The 16,571-nt window shown below is 38.3% G+C and overlaps 1 protein-coding gene across 1 annotated transcript in view; it reads left to right on the top strand.

Annotated features, from left to right (window-relative positions):
* LOC148022948 (uncharacterized) overlaps positions 1–3,283 on the top strand; it is a 29,174-nt gene extending 25,891 nt beyond the window's left edge. The window contains exons 5-7 of the mRNA XM_087695876.1: positions 950–1,525; positions 1,660–1,771; positions 1,864–3,283. Of these exons, the coding sequence (XP_087552002.1) occupies positions 950–1,525; positions 1,660–1,771; positions 1,864–2,714 (1,539 nt within the window). The 3' untranslated portion in view covers positions 2,715–3,283. The remainder of the gene's footprint in view (positions 1–949; positions 1,526–1,659; positions 1,772–1,863) is intronic.
* Positions 3,284–16,571: the final 13,288 nt, after the last annotated feature.

The following is a 16,571-nucleotide window of genomic DNA, read 5'->3' as shown; positions in this document are numbered from 1 at the left end:
AAGTGAGTTGCTTAGTGGATGAAACTTAGCTCAAGGTTTGCTTTATAACTCAAGTGTTCTAAGTGAGTTTCTTACTTTCAATGTAATTCTAAGGTGCAGACTTCCAATTTAACGTTAAGTTTCACATTGCACCTTGTTACTTTTGTCTGGCTGTTGTACCACATGCTTGTACACTTGTCTACTACATACCCAGTGTTAGACTCTTCACCGCTTGTGTAATGGTCACCATGCTAAGCGTAAGGGGTACTAAGATTAGAGTTTATTTTTATTGAAAGTCTTTGTGAAGTTTAATTAAATCATCAAGTGTATTTCTCATTTTGATGACATATCCCCCTCTTGATGTATATAGTTAAGGTTCAACATGACATACAAAATGAGCAATACATGTTTTCTAGTGACTAGGCATACTATCGTTACTACATGTATTGTTGATGTATAGTTGTTCATACATGTTTTGAAGTAACCAAGCATGCTGCTATTACTTCATGTTCTGGCAATGCGCATTTTTCCAAGGTAGTGAGTACACTAGTATGCAACTAATCACAATCGTACAAATCCACAGCAATCAAAATGGTACTGAATAACCAAGCATTATTGTTGAAATGCAAGTGTTTAGTAGGCTAATCATGGATGTCACGGGGATGTGAAATTTGGATGCATTGCTTAGCATTCGACTAACTATTGCTCATAATGCACATGAATCCTAGTTTGTATGTATCTTTTCTTAATTGTTTATCTGTGTACAAAAACCTGTATATAGGTTTAGTTTTATGTTGTTACAAGTACAATATTATCACTGCAGAGTGATGTTTCTTGAGATAATAAAGTCTTCAGAGACCATTTGTTGGATTATAGATGCGTTTTAACTCTCAAAATTCGCAGTTTATCACATCAAGGCGATAGTGTATCAAATGTATGATTATGTATAATTGTCTTAAATTGTCTGCAGATGTCGCCTTCAAATGAAAAACTTTCAGCAGTGGAAATGCTCCCTACGACTTACACTGATCCCTTTGATACTGGAGATCTGGCCTCCTCTACTTATGTTGAGACAGATATGCTCAATAGCTCCAGTTGGTTTTCTTCAGCTGCGGATGAACGAGATCTTTTGTTACAGCTTTATGATGAAGTCGCTGGCCTATCTGAAGGAGTTTACAAGTTTGAGCCAGAAATGGGTTCCAAAGGCTTTGAGTCATTTGTTGACCCTGAATGGAACCAAATTGACTTACAGATGTCTAGAGAAGATGACTTTTTGGAATTAAATGACTTGCATTTCGCTACCGAAGCTGATGATAACAATACAGGAATTGAGCCTAGGCAAATAACTAAAAGGGAGATTTCAGCATCTGATCGGCTTGCTAAAAGTAGGTTACAGTGTGATCCAGCGACAAAACAGAGAGAGCTGTGTGCACATTCTTCTGGGTATGACAATCCATTGATGTCAAATTTTGTGTTCAAAGACCAGAAGCTTCAAGCATTAGAACCTGATATTACTGGTTGTAGTCCCAAAGATTTGGCCTCAGAGGTAATTTTCACTTAAACTTGGCTTTCCTTACCATAATAGAGAAGTTCGGTTTTCTCTGCATTGAAAAATGTCATGTTCATAACACAAGAAGTGAACTCAAGCCAAAGTCTCACACAATACATATGTATCTTTAGGGCCTGGAAGTATCTGCAGAGATTGGTCTAGTACAGGCTATGAAGATGCAACCGTCAGTTATTACCTGCACTTTGAATACAGACTGCCAAGATGTAGTGGAGGGTTTTCTAGGTATAGTCTACAACGCTTAGCTTTGATGTCCTTAAGTTAGGAATTGTGGCATTTTGATCTTGTGTTACTGAATCTTGTCTTGATGAATGCAGATTATGATGTGGATACAGCTGGCATAAGGGATGATGGATCCCACCACATTGCAGGGGAGATGGTTGAGATTGATGGGCCAAATGACATAAACACAAAGAGTCAGTATGACTGGAAGGAAATGTTAAATGGAAATGCTGAATGTGGAACCCCCGCCCCTGTGTCTGAAGATCCTGGCTTTAGGTCAGAGGGTAGGAACTTCTATGACATCTCATTCTCATCTTCACATACGCTTGACAGGTTTGGGTTTTCAGGGTCTGGTCAGACTTCTTACACACAGAATGAGACCAGTGCAAATGAGAAGGATGTGTCTAATACCCCAGATTTGAGCAAGGGGAGTGTCAATTATTCGTCATCAAGGATACTGGCTGCTAATGAACTGGTAGCTGGCAGAGCAGAAAAACAGAATGCAATCAATGACTCTCAGAGAGATTCTGAGAGGACCGAGGACTTGAAAGGGAAATCAGCAGTAAAGACATACGACATTCTTTTTAACTGCTTAGAAACACTTCCCATATTGCCAGCTTCAGCAGCTGATTTATCTCCAAATCCTCGTTCTCCTGTCAATTCTATAAGTATCATGGCCACTAGTGTAGATGTCAGTGCTGTCACTTTAACATGTAATTGTGCCAAAAGAGTATCTTCCTGTATTGTCTGCTCCTTTCCAGAATTGGAGAGCAGCAAAACCATTGTTCGCTCTTTGACTTCAAGTCGGAGACACAGTATGGCAGGTTCCACTGTAGATATTGGCATACTGGCACTTTTTGGTGTGATGATGGCCTTATTTTGGCTATTCTTCATTGGAGGTGCATTGAAGATTTTTGGGGGTATTTACAGGTTGGTAATATCTTAGCACTAGGACATGTCTGTAGTTTCTGGTACATAAACATGTTGACCTGGTCCCATCTAGCAGGGGTAAATGGCAGGGTAGAGAACCAGGGTGTTCATCGGGTGCTTTTATGGGACTGCGTGTCCAGGGCTGACCTAACACCATGACACCGGTTAAATCTTTTGAACTCTGTATTTTGCTCAGTTTTTCCTCAAAAAGAAACTTAGGGAATTAACTTATACAACCAGTACATTGTTAATGTTGGTGTTGACCACCACAGAAAACTGCTACTTTGTAAAGTATATACTACTGAGTCACAGATGTAGACATCAAAACAGTTCAGCTTAACTCTATATACTACATCTGTAAAGTGTTTTTACAGATGTAGGCATCAAAACAGTTCAGCTTAAGTCTATATTCAAATGCATTAAGTAGTTACCAACATAAGTAGTTTTCTCAGCCTGTGGCTCTGAAGAAGTGCAATAGTGACACTCTTCCTTTTTAAGAGTTTCATGGTGTATTTGCATGACCTTATATTAGTTTGTTCTCTCTCTCTCTCTCTCTCTCTCACAGCCACCCACCCAACCCACCTTAATGATGATGGTCTGATGTTTTTTGGCTTTCAGAAAATGTCAAATGGCAAGCCTTGCGACATTCTAAAAGTGTTCTGAACTGCATTTTATGGATTAATAGAATTTTCTAATGTGCAAATAGATTTTTCTGAAAGTGTTCTGAGCTGCATTTTATAGGTTAATAGAATTTTCTAATGTGCAAATATCTGTTTATTTCATCCTTAACTGGCAGAAACTAGATGTCGTGAAGAGATCTCATGAGGTATCAATCCATATGTTGAATAATTGGCTATTTGTGGTAAAAACAGTGCAACATTCCAATCTAGTTAATTGTGCCCAACAAGGTTACAAGGCTTGTTTTTGTATAACATCAATCCATAAGGAAACAAACACCTAGCTCTTCAAGGCAAAATACTTTTTAGTACTTATTTGTTCTGGACTAAATCTTGATTCTATAAATGGAGGTCTTTGCAAGGATGAATTCGTTATTGTGTATTTGATTTGGGTTTTTCAGAATGAAAGGTGTGTTTTTATGATATTTCTGGTTCTATATGATACTTCTTAGGCAATTGGCATTTGTAGCTTGTGGTGCAATAGGTTGGTGTAGGTGTTTTGTTACCTTAATGGTTTGCGCATATGTTTTCAAAAGGAGACCTGTTGTTGAGCTTGAAATGCATTTGTTTTGTCTTTGTATCTTGTCATGTTTTAGTGTAAAATGAGGCCAAAGGAACCATAGGTGTGGGAACAACCTTTGGTAATTGACTAGTTTTAGTTCTGTAGTCAATGTCTATTCAACTCTAACTAGTGTGTATAGAGTTCAATTAATTAGGTGACCTGGGCTTTGCCTTGCAAGGGAAATGTGGTGAATCTAAAACATTTGGTCCCTTTGATATGTTGTACCATTTGTGGTTGGGAGACAGAGTTGCAGTAAGTTAGTTATGCACTTGGTTCAAGGTCTAACTATTGTGAAAAGACTACATATAAAATTATTTTGTGGAGACAAGGTTTCGGATGTCTTTTTGGGAGTGAAAGGGAGTTGTGGAATATGTAGGGCAACTTTGGAGGAAAAAGATAATTGGGCAAACCACACTTTGAAGAAGACTTCAAACGATGGTTGGGTGTGGTCTGCTAAGGCAAAGCTATGCTTGTCTAGTTTAGGTTTGTGGGAGAGGTTGTTCCATGGGTTTGCTTCGTATTTGTCGTTGAATGTCATTGGATCTTGGGTTGCATAGTCCATTATAGGGGGAACTTGGTCCTTACTATATTGTGGTCCACATCTTTCTCACCAAATTCAGCATTGTAGTATTAATGCCTTGTATGGGTTATGTTTCCCAACTTGTTAGTGTGGCTTGATGAAGAAGTGACAACTTTGGTTAGTGTGGTTGGTAAAGTGCTTTATGTACCAGTAGTGACATCATCTGTTGGAGCTCTCAAGCTTGACAAGGTTTGTATACTATGGGATCGGAGATCCCAACCACTAGATGTTTTGGAGCTTTTTGATTTGTGGATTTGAGTTGGTTATGCCCATGTGCTTCGGATCTTTCAACTCTTGATATTTATGGAAGCAACAAGGGGATTTTGCAAAAGATTGTCCAAAGAAGTTGGAAGAGTTGGAGAAAGAAGCTAGCCTTGTTGTCAAAGAAACACAAATTGCTATTGATATATCATAGCAGCAATAGAAGGAAGCAATGTCAAGAAGCTAGTGGACCCACAAGAAAAAGAAGGATTAGTGACCCCTAATGGCGAGCTCATCCAACAAGGAAGTAAATCCCAACCAAATGCTTAGGTGCAGAATATGGGTCATGGCAAAGAAAATGCTAACCCCAAAATTGCTAAGCCAAAGAATAAGAAGGGCAAATAGATATGATGGAGTGCTACTATTGAGATGCATTATAGGTCGAAAAGGATTAACACCATTACTTGGAATATCAGAGCATTGTGTTTTCATGTGAAAGGAAGGATCTATTGTACATTATGAGGAGGAAACCACATATAGTGGCTCTTCAAGAGATCATGGTTAGTGGGAAGGAAGAAGCTAATGCCTATACCATCCTAGGATATGCTACCTTTGTGAAAGGTTGTGTTTGTTGGGAGAGGAAGTACAATATTGGTGATTCAAAAAGAGTCGGAACCCAAGTTTGAGTGGGCAAGAGAGGATGGCTCCATAATGGTTGTCTCAATAAATGTGGTAGGTAGCAAAAATTATTATTCTTTGTTAATGAGGATAATGTTTCAATTGGCAGAGCCAATTAGTGGATGTTTCTAGAATTGAAGATATCTCTTGAACCTATCATGCTTTTAGGTGGTTGGAACATGACTATTGAGGCTGAGGATCGATCCCTAAGAGGTAGAACTTCAAGTGGGCTTTAAAAAGAGTATTGGAATGCTCTGCAAATGACTCATCGCCTTTAGGACATTGCTCTAATTCATGCAGAGGGTAACCCCCCTCCATATACTCAGCACAATCACCAAACATGGATGCACTAGAGAGCAACCAATTTAGACATTCTATGTAAACCATAGTGATTGGTGGTGCTCGCCGAACAACAAAACTAGCCTTATTGTTGACATATTAGCCTCAGATAATTGCCCATTGTATACAAGAGCCTAGTGGGAAGCTGATCGGGACACCCCTTCCACCTTCTACTTTAGTGCCCTTAAAGAGAAAAGGATGAAGGAGATGGTCAATTGTATAGAGGATGCCGAAGGTGTCGTACATAGGGATAAGGAGATCATGATACTCATTGAGAATCATTTGGCTGATATTGTAGAAAAGGAATATGAAGTATCTCTATTGTCTAAAACAAGGCAAAATAAACTATAGTAGTAGTGAAATTTCTTAATCTCTTTTGTCAAAATTCAAGATTATACATGCGATCTTCATGGAAGATGACATCATTGCTGCATACTATCTTTATTTTCTCGGGATCCCAAAGTCTATACCCATCTCACCCTCACCCTCGTCACCGTATCCTAGGAATATGGATTTATAGGACTATGGTTCCGGTTTGTTGCGTTCGTCTTTCTGTATGTGCACAAAAGCCTCGCAGCCAAACACTCGCAAATGAGCATAAGAAGGTGGCTTGCCCGACCACTCTTCCTGAGGGAATTTCCCCCCCAAAGACTTATTTGGTGACTTGTTAATTAGATGAACGGCTATCATAACAGCCTCTACCCAAAAGCCATGGGGTAATGCAGCATGAGACAACATCGTACAGACCTTATCCTGTATGGTCTGATTCATACGCTCTACAACTCCATTTTGGGGTGGATTATGAGGGGCACCGAGCTCCCTCTTTATTATGGTGCATTGATCAATAAAGAGGAGGCATAGAGGATTAGCAAACCCTTTACAAAAGATGAGTTGCACTTTGCTTTATTGAATATGAGAGATGGGAAGTCTGTTGGTTTGGATGGGTTGCCTATTGAAAATTTGAAGAGCCTTTGGGAGAGACGTGGTGCAAATTGCATGGATTTCATTAACTTTTCTTTAGCCAATGAGAATTAACTAAATAGATTAATACTAGATTAATCAAAGTCATTCTGAAACTCGCTAAAAGACTTAAGGTAACACACTAGCACCCCTTGACCATCTTCAACATCTCGTACAAATTGGATGCGAAAGCTTTCGCATTGCACATCAAAACTCTTTTCAGTCATACAATCCACTCCATTAGTATGGATTCATCTATGGGCTGAAGATTTAAGATGCAATTCTCGATTGGCCATTGGCTAGTAGGTAGAAGTCCATTTTAGTGAAAATGGATTTTGAGAAAACCTACAACGGAGTTTCATGGGAATTCATTCTTCTAGCTCTGGACAACTTAGGTTTTGAGGCAAAATTTATTTCCATAATCAAAACCCTCTTTGCCAATGTGGAGGCTTGGGTCTACATTAATGGGTTGTTGTCTAAGCCCTCTGCTTTAAGGAGGTTGGTTCGGCAAGGATGCCCATTCACCCTCCTCTTTGCAGTGGTAACAGTTCCGTTACTCAAAAGACTTGATTGGTTGGTTCAAAGAGGGAACTTGCTTCTTCCAGATGGCAAATATTTCACTTCTCAATGCTTCACAAATGATAATTCCAATATTGTCTAGGCCAATCAAGACTAGCTAGATAAGTTGTTAGAAGTTTACCAACTATTTTCAGAACTTGCAAGCTTGGTGGTGAGCAAAAGCAAGATTGAGCTACTATATCTTGGTTATGATGATCATGTAGAGAGTCTTGTAACCTATGGATTCAAAGTACTTGGCAAAAAGGGGAAGGCTTTAGATTCATGGGCTACCCTTTGCAATTGGGCATTTCTCAATTGCAATGTTTTCAATGGTTTTAAGCCAAGGTGCAAAAATGGAGTCATGAAGCGGTCTCACTAGGAGGTGAAATTATAGTTCTGACCTTTATGTTTATAGCAATAGCCATTTTTGTGGCAAGCATATTTGCTGTCAATAAGATAGCCTGAAATGAAATTGAAAGGATGTTTAGGAGCTTTTTGTGCGAAAAAGAAGAAGAAGGATAGAAGTGGCTCTCCATTTCATGGGATGTGGTGGCTACTCATAGGAAGGAAGGTGGCCTTGGAGTGGAGCCACTTCAAGCTAGAGCTAATAGAATGCTTCAAAAATTGCTCAATTCAAGGAGGTTGCTAGTGTGACTTAACATTGTAGGATCTATTGATAAGTTCTATAGTCCTTACAAAGGTTAAAGCATCAATGGTTAATGGCCTACTATTAGCATGGAAAACAATACTCAAAGGAGTTGAATGGGATCAATCAAATGATAGAAGAGGGGATATGTCATTGAAGCAATCAATATGGCTATATGACAAAGCATATGACATATATGTTTGTGCCGATTAACACTGATGCTAAGGTTTCTAAGAGCTTGCATATCCAATGCTAGATTGATCTCTAACATCCTTCTTACCTCTAATGGTTGGAGGAAGAACAATTTTCTTAGAAGTGAAACCTAATTGATAGGGAGAAGCAATGGTTAAGAGAAGTTTTTGCTAAAAAAAAGAGTATTGGCCCACCTCGTATATAATTAAGTCCACTTGTAGCTTAGATGTTTGAAAGTTGAAATAGGAAAGAACCTAACTGTTTGCAAGAAGAGAATGGACATCCAACCTTTCTAAGGCCTCATCCTGATGAAGACAATGGATTATTGGAAGAAGAAGGTTGCAGTCATTAGATTTATTTAGAAGCATCGAAATCAGGTAGTTTTGGGAAGAATTTATGTGTTTATAGAAATTGCTAAAGGTCTAGGGAAGCATAGCTAATTTAGCTATGGAATGTCCCCCATGCTAGTGGGAAGATGTAAATATTTTTTCTATATTAATATAAACCGTCTTATGAAAAAAACTCTAAATGGAGTGTATAGATTTTAGTTGACTAGGTGGCCTTAGGCTTTGCCTTGCAAGGGAAACATTGTGAATCTAAAATATTTGGCCCCTTTGATATGTTGTACCATTTGTGGTTGGGAGACACATGGTTGGGGTAAGTTAGCTATGCACTTGGTTCAAGGAGGGGGATGTTTGGCTGCCCCTGCCCCCGCCCTCGCCCCCCGCCCCCGCCCCCGCCCCCCCTTCCCTTTAAGCAACTAAGGCACAACCACCAGCATGGCCCTTAAGGTGGATTTGGCTAGATTCTAAGCCTAAGGGTTGTGATCCACCCATTCTTAGTGTGGTTTTGTTGATGAATCAATTCTTTCACTTTTTACCCAACACATGAGAATTAGTTTAGTTATCTAACTAGGTTATGTTACCATGTGTATTTAAGTTAAACTTTATTTTTGTTCATATCTCACAAGTTTTTTGTTTTAAAGCAAACCTCTAATTTACAAAAAGCTTTGATGTCCAACATACACTTATATTCATTTTGATCCATGAATTGCATCATTTCACCATATTCACGATTGCTTATTTTATTGTTACCTTGGATGGGCCTTCCTACCATGTAACTTTGTTTAGGATATTTGTAATTGTCTCCTAGGGGGATTTATACTCATAACCCCCATCTAAGCTCCTCCTAGTCCTCTAAGAGGGAAAAGCAATGGTGGGATGCAAGGTAAAAGCTATGGAGTGTAAGAGGGTTGAGAGAAAGGGACAAGAGTTTAGTGGTGTTAGCCGATACAATGAATGGTATCCTTATTCTTTGTTAGCTTCACCTATACATGCTTATATAGTGTGTACTTATAATAAGGGTGTTCTCCTAACTATTGGCGTTTGGTCTTTACCCCAATAACCTCTTACTTAAAGGCTAATCAGTCTTTATGGAATAAAAGAAAGAAAGTAAAGATACTATTCAATGTGCAAAGTGATTAGAAGGTAAACTCATTGTGAGAAGATTTGCAAGGTTATCATCCGTATGAACCTTGACAAGCAATGTAGTTATCCTCGAGTGAGCACCTCCTTGATGAAGTGATACTTCACCTCAATGTGCTTTGCTTTTGTATGAAAGGCTGTGTTTCATGCAAATTGAATGGCACTTTAACTATCATAGTGCAATGTAGGTGCTTCATTTGAAATACCCAAGTCTCCCATTAGATGAGTAAGCCATATAGCTTTCTTGTAGTCAATGGTTGCAATATAGTCAACCTTGGTGGTAGATAAAGTTGTACATGGCTATAATCAAGAGATTGAAGAGATTGCACCACATGTGGAAGTAAATATAAAACCTATAGTAGATCTCCTTGAGTCTACGCTCCTTGCAAAATTACTATCTACATATTCAACAATAGATGTACCCTTCTTTCCAAAGCATATGCACATAGCTTGAGTGCCATTTAAGTACCTCATGATACTCTTCATAGTCTCCCAATGTTTCTTGCTAGGGTTTGTCATATACCTCTATTAGCCACTTCCATTGCATAGACAATGGTTGGACATGTATTAACCATGGTGTAAATCAAGCTACCAATTGTGGATGTGTAGGGAATCTTCACCATTTTAGCCTTCTACTTATCTAACTTGGGGTTGTCCTCTTGGCTAAGTTTCATATATGGAGGTAACGGAATATTGATTATCTTCCCTCTCTCCATATTGAAATGCTTAGATGTCTTTCCAATGTATTTTTTTTTTGTCTCTATCTTGCATAATGTGCATACCAAGATGTGACTAGTATTTCCCAAGTCCTTCATATTAAATATTTTTTCCAGCATTTTCTTTAGTAAATCCACATTTGTGATTGACTTCTTGACACTCAATATGTCATCCACATAGAGAATCAAAATTATTTTGCTACCATCCCTAGCCTTCCTAATATATAGGCAGTATATTCACGCTCACTTCTAGTGTACTTTGAGTTGCATAAAGGCATCAAACTTATGATACCATTGGCTTGGTATTGTTTCAAAATTTATAAGCTTTTATGTAGCTTACACACCAATTGTTTCTTTCTTTCACAACAAATGCTTCAAGTTGTTACACATAAATGTCCTCATGCAAGAAAGTTGTTTTTACATCTATATGAACCAATTCTATATCCTCTTTGACAACTAATGCAAGTATTGTATGAAGGGTGGCCATCTTAACTACTAGTGAGAAGGTCTCATTAAAGCGAAATCCCTTCTCTTGCTTGAAGTCCTTGGTCACCAATATTGCCTTGTACTTAGACATGCATTGGATAGAGATACCTTCAACTTGTAGATCCACTTGCATTGCAATGCAAGTTTGCCCTTAGGCAAATGAACTAACTCCTAAGTAGTATTTTTAATCAAAGAATCTATCTCTAACCGCATAGCTTTCTTCCATTTTTGACTATCATCCCTAACCATAGCATTAGCATAACTATGAAGGCTCACTACAATCCATAACCATGACATAGCCTAGATATGGAGTGTATCTTTTTGGCCATCTAAAAATATCTAAAGAGCATACCAATTTATCATGCATTATACCAATGTACGAGTTTGAACATATTGAAAAGAAAATGTAATCTATAACTTTGGGACCACATTCAATTTTTATTTAGGAAAATGTTTATTTCCATGTAATTATAAGGCATATGCACACTACTAAGAAATTCTAAGTGTATGGCCACGATATGCAAAAATTTCATTAGAACAATTGGATCATGAGTGCCGTGAAAAAATATATTAAAATGTACTCTTCAATGTTATGGTTGAGAATTATACATTCTTATCTATTTCTTTTGATAACAACTATCTTGAAGACACAACATCTAACTTCGATTGTCAAAACCTACATATTTGAATACAAGTATTCTAGTAAAAGAGTTTGTTCTTATAGCCTAGTGGTTTGAGTGTGGGTTATTATGCGTCTACAAAAGCTTATTGTTACAGCATGATATTCTAGATCAATGTATCCAATGTGATAATTTGTCTAACAATAATAATTCCACCATAATGTCCAATTTGATTCCCTAAGCCATGCTTGATGCATTTGTGCCAAGGATCCCAAGTACTTTCTTTGAGATACATATCAAATATTGGCTATCCTTAGGCTACTTTGTGGCCTACAAATCATCCCTCTAGTGCCTTATAGACTAGAGAAGGCTAAAAAGTAAATAGGCCTTTTGTCATAGCTTTTCAAAGCTTTAAATGCTAGACTTTACTAAACACTCATTGATTTAAGTGCTTCAAGAAATATGGCTATGGATACCTCTCACATAATCATTGTATGCTCTTACAAATGGCATAACAACCTTAGCAATTTGCCTCTCTTTGACATAAATGCAAATGTTGATAGATATGCAATGGTTTTACTTCTCCTCCAAGGCACATTACTACTAGCATATTACCTTGAGCTACTAGAAGATATGAGTGCCAATAGGCTCACAAGTTGCAACCACCCTTTCCTCTTGACTACACCCCTAGCTACAAGAGTAGTATTAAAAACTTACATGATGAGTAGGTTGTGCCTTCTTGTGAGATCATTGAGACCACTTACTAGGCCAACACAAGGGAAAGAAAATGAGTGACGATAAACTACCCATAGAAATTAATTGGAAAAAATAACAAAGAAAGAAAGAAAGAAAGAAAAGAAAAGAAAGGAAATGAAATAAAAGAGAGTAAAAGCTCCATCATAAAACATGTGCACCCATGATTACATCACCTAGGGGCCTCTCAATTTGGCATGTCTTGTGGCATTCATTGATGTGCAAGCTCAAATCCCAACCCCCTAGCCCTTTCCCACTTCATAGACTCAAAGAACATCAAGGGACATACATCCCAAGGCTATTGGGAAAACACTCGAAGATTGCTTGGGGTTTGACCCATATCCCAAATGCACTCTCACTTGCATGAGCAGTCAAAGCACAGTAAGGCAAACACACACCCTTACCTTGTGGGCCTATTGAATGACCTACAAGATAAAAAATAGACCAAACACGATTTAAACTCACCTATGGAACCAACACTATACTACTAGTTTTCTTCATCCCTAGCTTGAGTAATAGTGCAAGAATGATGGGATGGTAGAGAATCTTGGACCAATCATTTGTTGGAATTCGAATGCTTATAAAAATCAAAGCTATCACAGCTACACATGCATTAATTTGTGAGAAGGCCATACGAAGAGCTTGGTTTGACAAACATGTTAAGCAATGAGACTTAAAAAATGGTAACCTGGTGTTGCTTTATTTCATTAAAGGCCACAAAGAGAATATGAATCTTAGAGGTCTTGAACCTTTTCATATGCACCAAATTAGCATATAGGTAAGGATCTCATCATGCATTAAATGGGTCGATAACACCTTCACCCTATTTGCTCGTAGCTATGATAGAATCGATCTAGGCGTCCTAGATAAGAATATAGTTAAGGTTATGAGATCTCTGCCCTGCTCGTTGGAGGAATTTGAACTCGTCATCATTAAGCACCCCTCGATCACCAAAGTACTCATTGCTACTCAAATATTGCAAAAAAAGGTATTGCAGGATGCCTCCTAACCTCCTTCAAGTGTGCAGTACATTCAAACAATGCCAAAATATATTGCTGACTTGGATCCTCTTGCAAAATTTGAGTTTACTTTTTTTACAAAAATGGTTCATTTTGCATGCACAATGAAAAACGATTGCTTGTTAGATATATGACCAATGTCGAACAATGTTGTGCTATCAAGACTACCAAATATGGCCCCTCGACGTGCATCCCACCTATGACCATGGGAGCACTCACCTTGTCCCAAAATTGATCATTGGAGGATAATATTATGCCCCACCCTTATCTATACCAAATCCTTAGTAAGGAAGAGCTTCATGTTGCCAAATAGACCAAGCTCATGTGATTTCCTAATGGATATCCTGACCTACATGATGCATATAGGCATCTGCCCACATGATAAAGATCATTATGTGGCATTCGAGTAACTCTCACTTCTACAATTGGTTGTTGCATCATTAATAATGTATCATATTTCCATGTATATAAATAAATGTGCAAGCACAATGACAAAAACTTGCACACCTTGGAATTAACATATTTGCAAGTCACCCCTCATAATCTTAGGAAGTATAATATTCAATTCATGGGGGAGGAACACCTTAAAATCAAAGCCAAAAAAAAAAACCAAAATTGAAAAGAAAATAAAAAAATTGGATAGTTCAATAGGAAAGCTAAAAATCAATAGAAGTCAAAACATGATTTTTTGGGGATTTTTTTTGGGTAAAAAGCTAGCTTTAGATTATTATGTTAATGAAAAATACTTTTTCCTCAATATCTCACCATCATGTGCTACTTTAGGTACCTTGAAATGGTAGGACAAGGTGAAAATTTTGTGCATGAGAGAATTGTTAATCCCCAACTACCATTCATGAAGGAAGAATAGACCAAATATAATTTGAAGATGAAATTTGAAGGGTATTGCCACTTGTAGCACCATCAAATTCACAATCTCATAGAAGTAGTGGCTAATGACTCACTATCAAAAGAACTAGTGGATACGTGTGGATTGAAGACATAAATGGAAAAGTTTAAAGTGCAGATTGACTATGAAAAATGTATTGAGTTCCTCAATCCTACAACCCTGATAGGCACTGTGGAATAATCATGATGGAGGATGCCAAAGGCCAACAATGGTTTGAAGTACCACTATGGTCAAATGTAGTACACATGGCCTTGGACTTGCCGGATAAAATGGAAAGGATACCAAAAATCAAAATATATGTGTATATCAAGTTGTGTGTGAGCAAGCAAAAAGTGCTCACTAATGATGGTGTATGCACGAAGACATTCCATATCTTGCTATGAAGAGCCAAGCAAAGCTGATACACATACTATTCTCCCTAGCACCAAGTATAATACCACAATGATAAGGATCTAGGTGGGAATACTCTGAGCGTGTAGCAGCATGAACTATGGAAAAAAGAAACCTTATTTCCTATGTTAGAGAAATTATTCCTACCTCAGCCAAGACACTGTACAAAGGAATACATGACCTGGCAACGTGTGGATCCACACTAGTGGTAATCAAGGAAATTGAAAGGAAAAGGGGAACAACCAAGGCTGCACTGGTGGTGTTTTGAGGCATTCAAACTACAATTATAGAGGAGGCCGTCAAAAGCTTGCAAGTGAAAATCAATAATTCCAAAACTTTCTAGGTATCAGGGCAGCAAGTATCTTCCACACTTGAAGGAACGTCAGAACAAGAGTCCGTAGAGGATCTAAGGAGCAAGAAGTGAGAAGTTAGAAAATTGTAGCAAGAAGCAGAGGAAGCTACAAGGAAACTATTACAAATGTAGCAAAAGATGAAGCCATGGCAAGAAGCTAGCAAAAGAACATCAAGGCAAGCATCCAAGAGAAGTCCAACCAAGGAAAAGGAGGTGAATCAAATAGAACATTTAGCAGCAGAAATCTTTTAGTCTCAAGCATTAAAACAACCACCAAAGATGAGAAGAAAAAGGTTTCAAGACCCACAACTAGCTATGCAGAACAACAATAGCAGAGAGCGCAAAGAAATATATTAGTTTTTACCACCTCTAACAAAGGAAGGAGAAAGAAGCATTTTATTAACTGACAATAACTAGTAAGGGAAAATCCTCATTAGAAGCCTATCCCCCTCCAATTATAGCCACCACACACTCTCTTACAATGTTCACAATAGAAAGCAATGTTAGAAACAAGTTGAAGGATATGGAGTATAAATTAGCATTAAAAGTTGTTGCCCTCTTGTAGGGATTAGGAGATGCCACAACTATAGGTTGTCACGAATCGTGTGGTGGGGGGACTTGCTCAAGATGCTGCGCCGAACACACACAGAATGCACAAGGAGAAGCTCACTCAAGAGACAAGAAGAGAGATGGAGGCCAAAACGTTTTCTTGCTGGTTTCTCCTTCTTCTTCCACACACTTTACAATGTACACAAAGTATAGATAATATACAACATAAAGGAAAGTGGTCTACCAAGTCAAACAATGCATAACCGACTACACTAGTCGACTAGCGCTATAACTATGCCAACTGTAAATAGGTGTAATAACCTGAATATAATAAGTAATGAGTCAGTGGCCATGTGAGAGTCATAATGACCACCAACGTGCTAAGTGTAGACGTGTGGACCCATCTAACTAGGCGGTCCATCATTAATGTCCACATGTGTTGAGCTTGTCATCTCAACACTCCCCCTCAAGCTCAACTGCATCTTTGCAACTCCAAGTAAGCTTCGAAACTTTTGAAGCTTCTCTGTATCCAATGCCTTCATGAAGATGTTAGCTATCTGATCTTGTGTGCTGACATACACCAAGTCAATCTCACATGCTAGTATCTTCTCTCTCATAAAGTGGTAGTATACCTCAATATGTTTTGTCCTGGCATGGAACACAGGGTTCCTAGCCAATTTTATACTGCTCATGTTGTCACAATAAATGACAACTGGACCTTCCACTTGCACATCTAAATCATCCAATAACTTTTGCAGCCATACTACCTCACATGCTACAACAACAACACCTCTATACTCAGCCTCTGTACTCGACAAAGCAACTATAGATTGCTTTTTGCTACTCCAAGTAACTGTTGCACTACCAAGAGAGAACATGTATTCGCTGGTAGATATTCTATCAGACATACTACTAGCCCAATCTGCATTTGTGTATCCAAACACTTGTACATCTGTACCTGCCTCATAGAAAAGTCCATAATGTAATGTGGACTTCACATATCTCAATATGCGTCAGACTGCATCCAAATGTGGCTTTCTAGGTACTTGCATAAACTGACTCATAAGACCAACAACGTAGCTCAAGTCTGGCCTTGTAATGGTCGTGTAGATCAAACTCCCCACTATCCTCTTGAACATAGTAGGGTCTTCTATCTCATCCCCAACATCAGCTCACTCAACTTTACATTCTGCTCCAATGGGAC

This window comes from Lygodium microphyllum, chromosome 16, assembly GCF_053477565.2.
Source record: "Lygodium microphyllum isolate KBCC chromosome 16, Lygodium_microphyllum_v1.1.10, whole genome shotgun sequence".
Lineage (NCBI taxonomy): Eukaryota > Viridiplantae > Streptophyta > Polypodiopsida > Schizaeales > Lygodiaceae > Lygodium > Lygodium microphyllum.
Note: the sequence above shows the minus strand (reverse complement) of the source record. Positions and strands in the feature narration are given on the sequence as shown.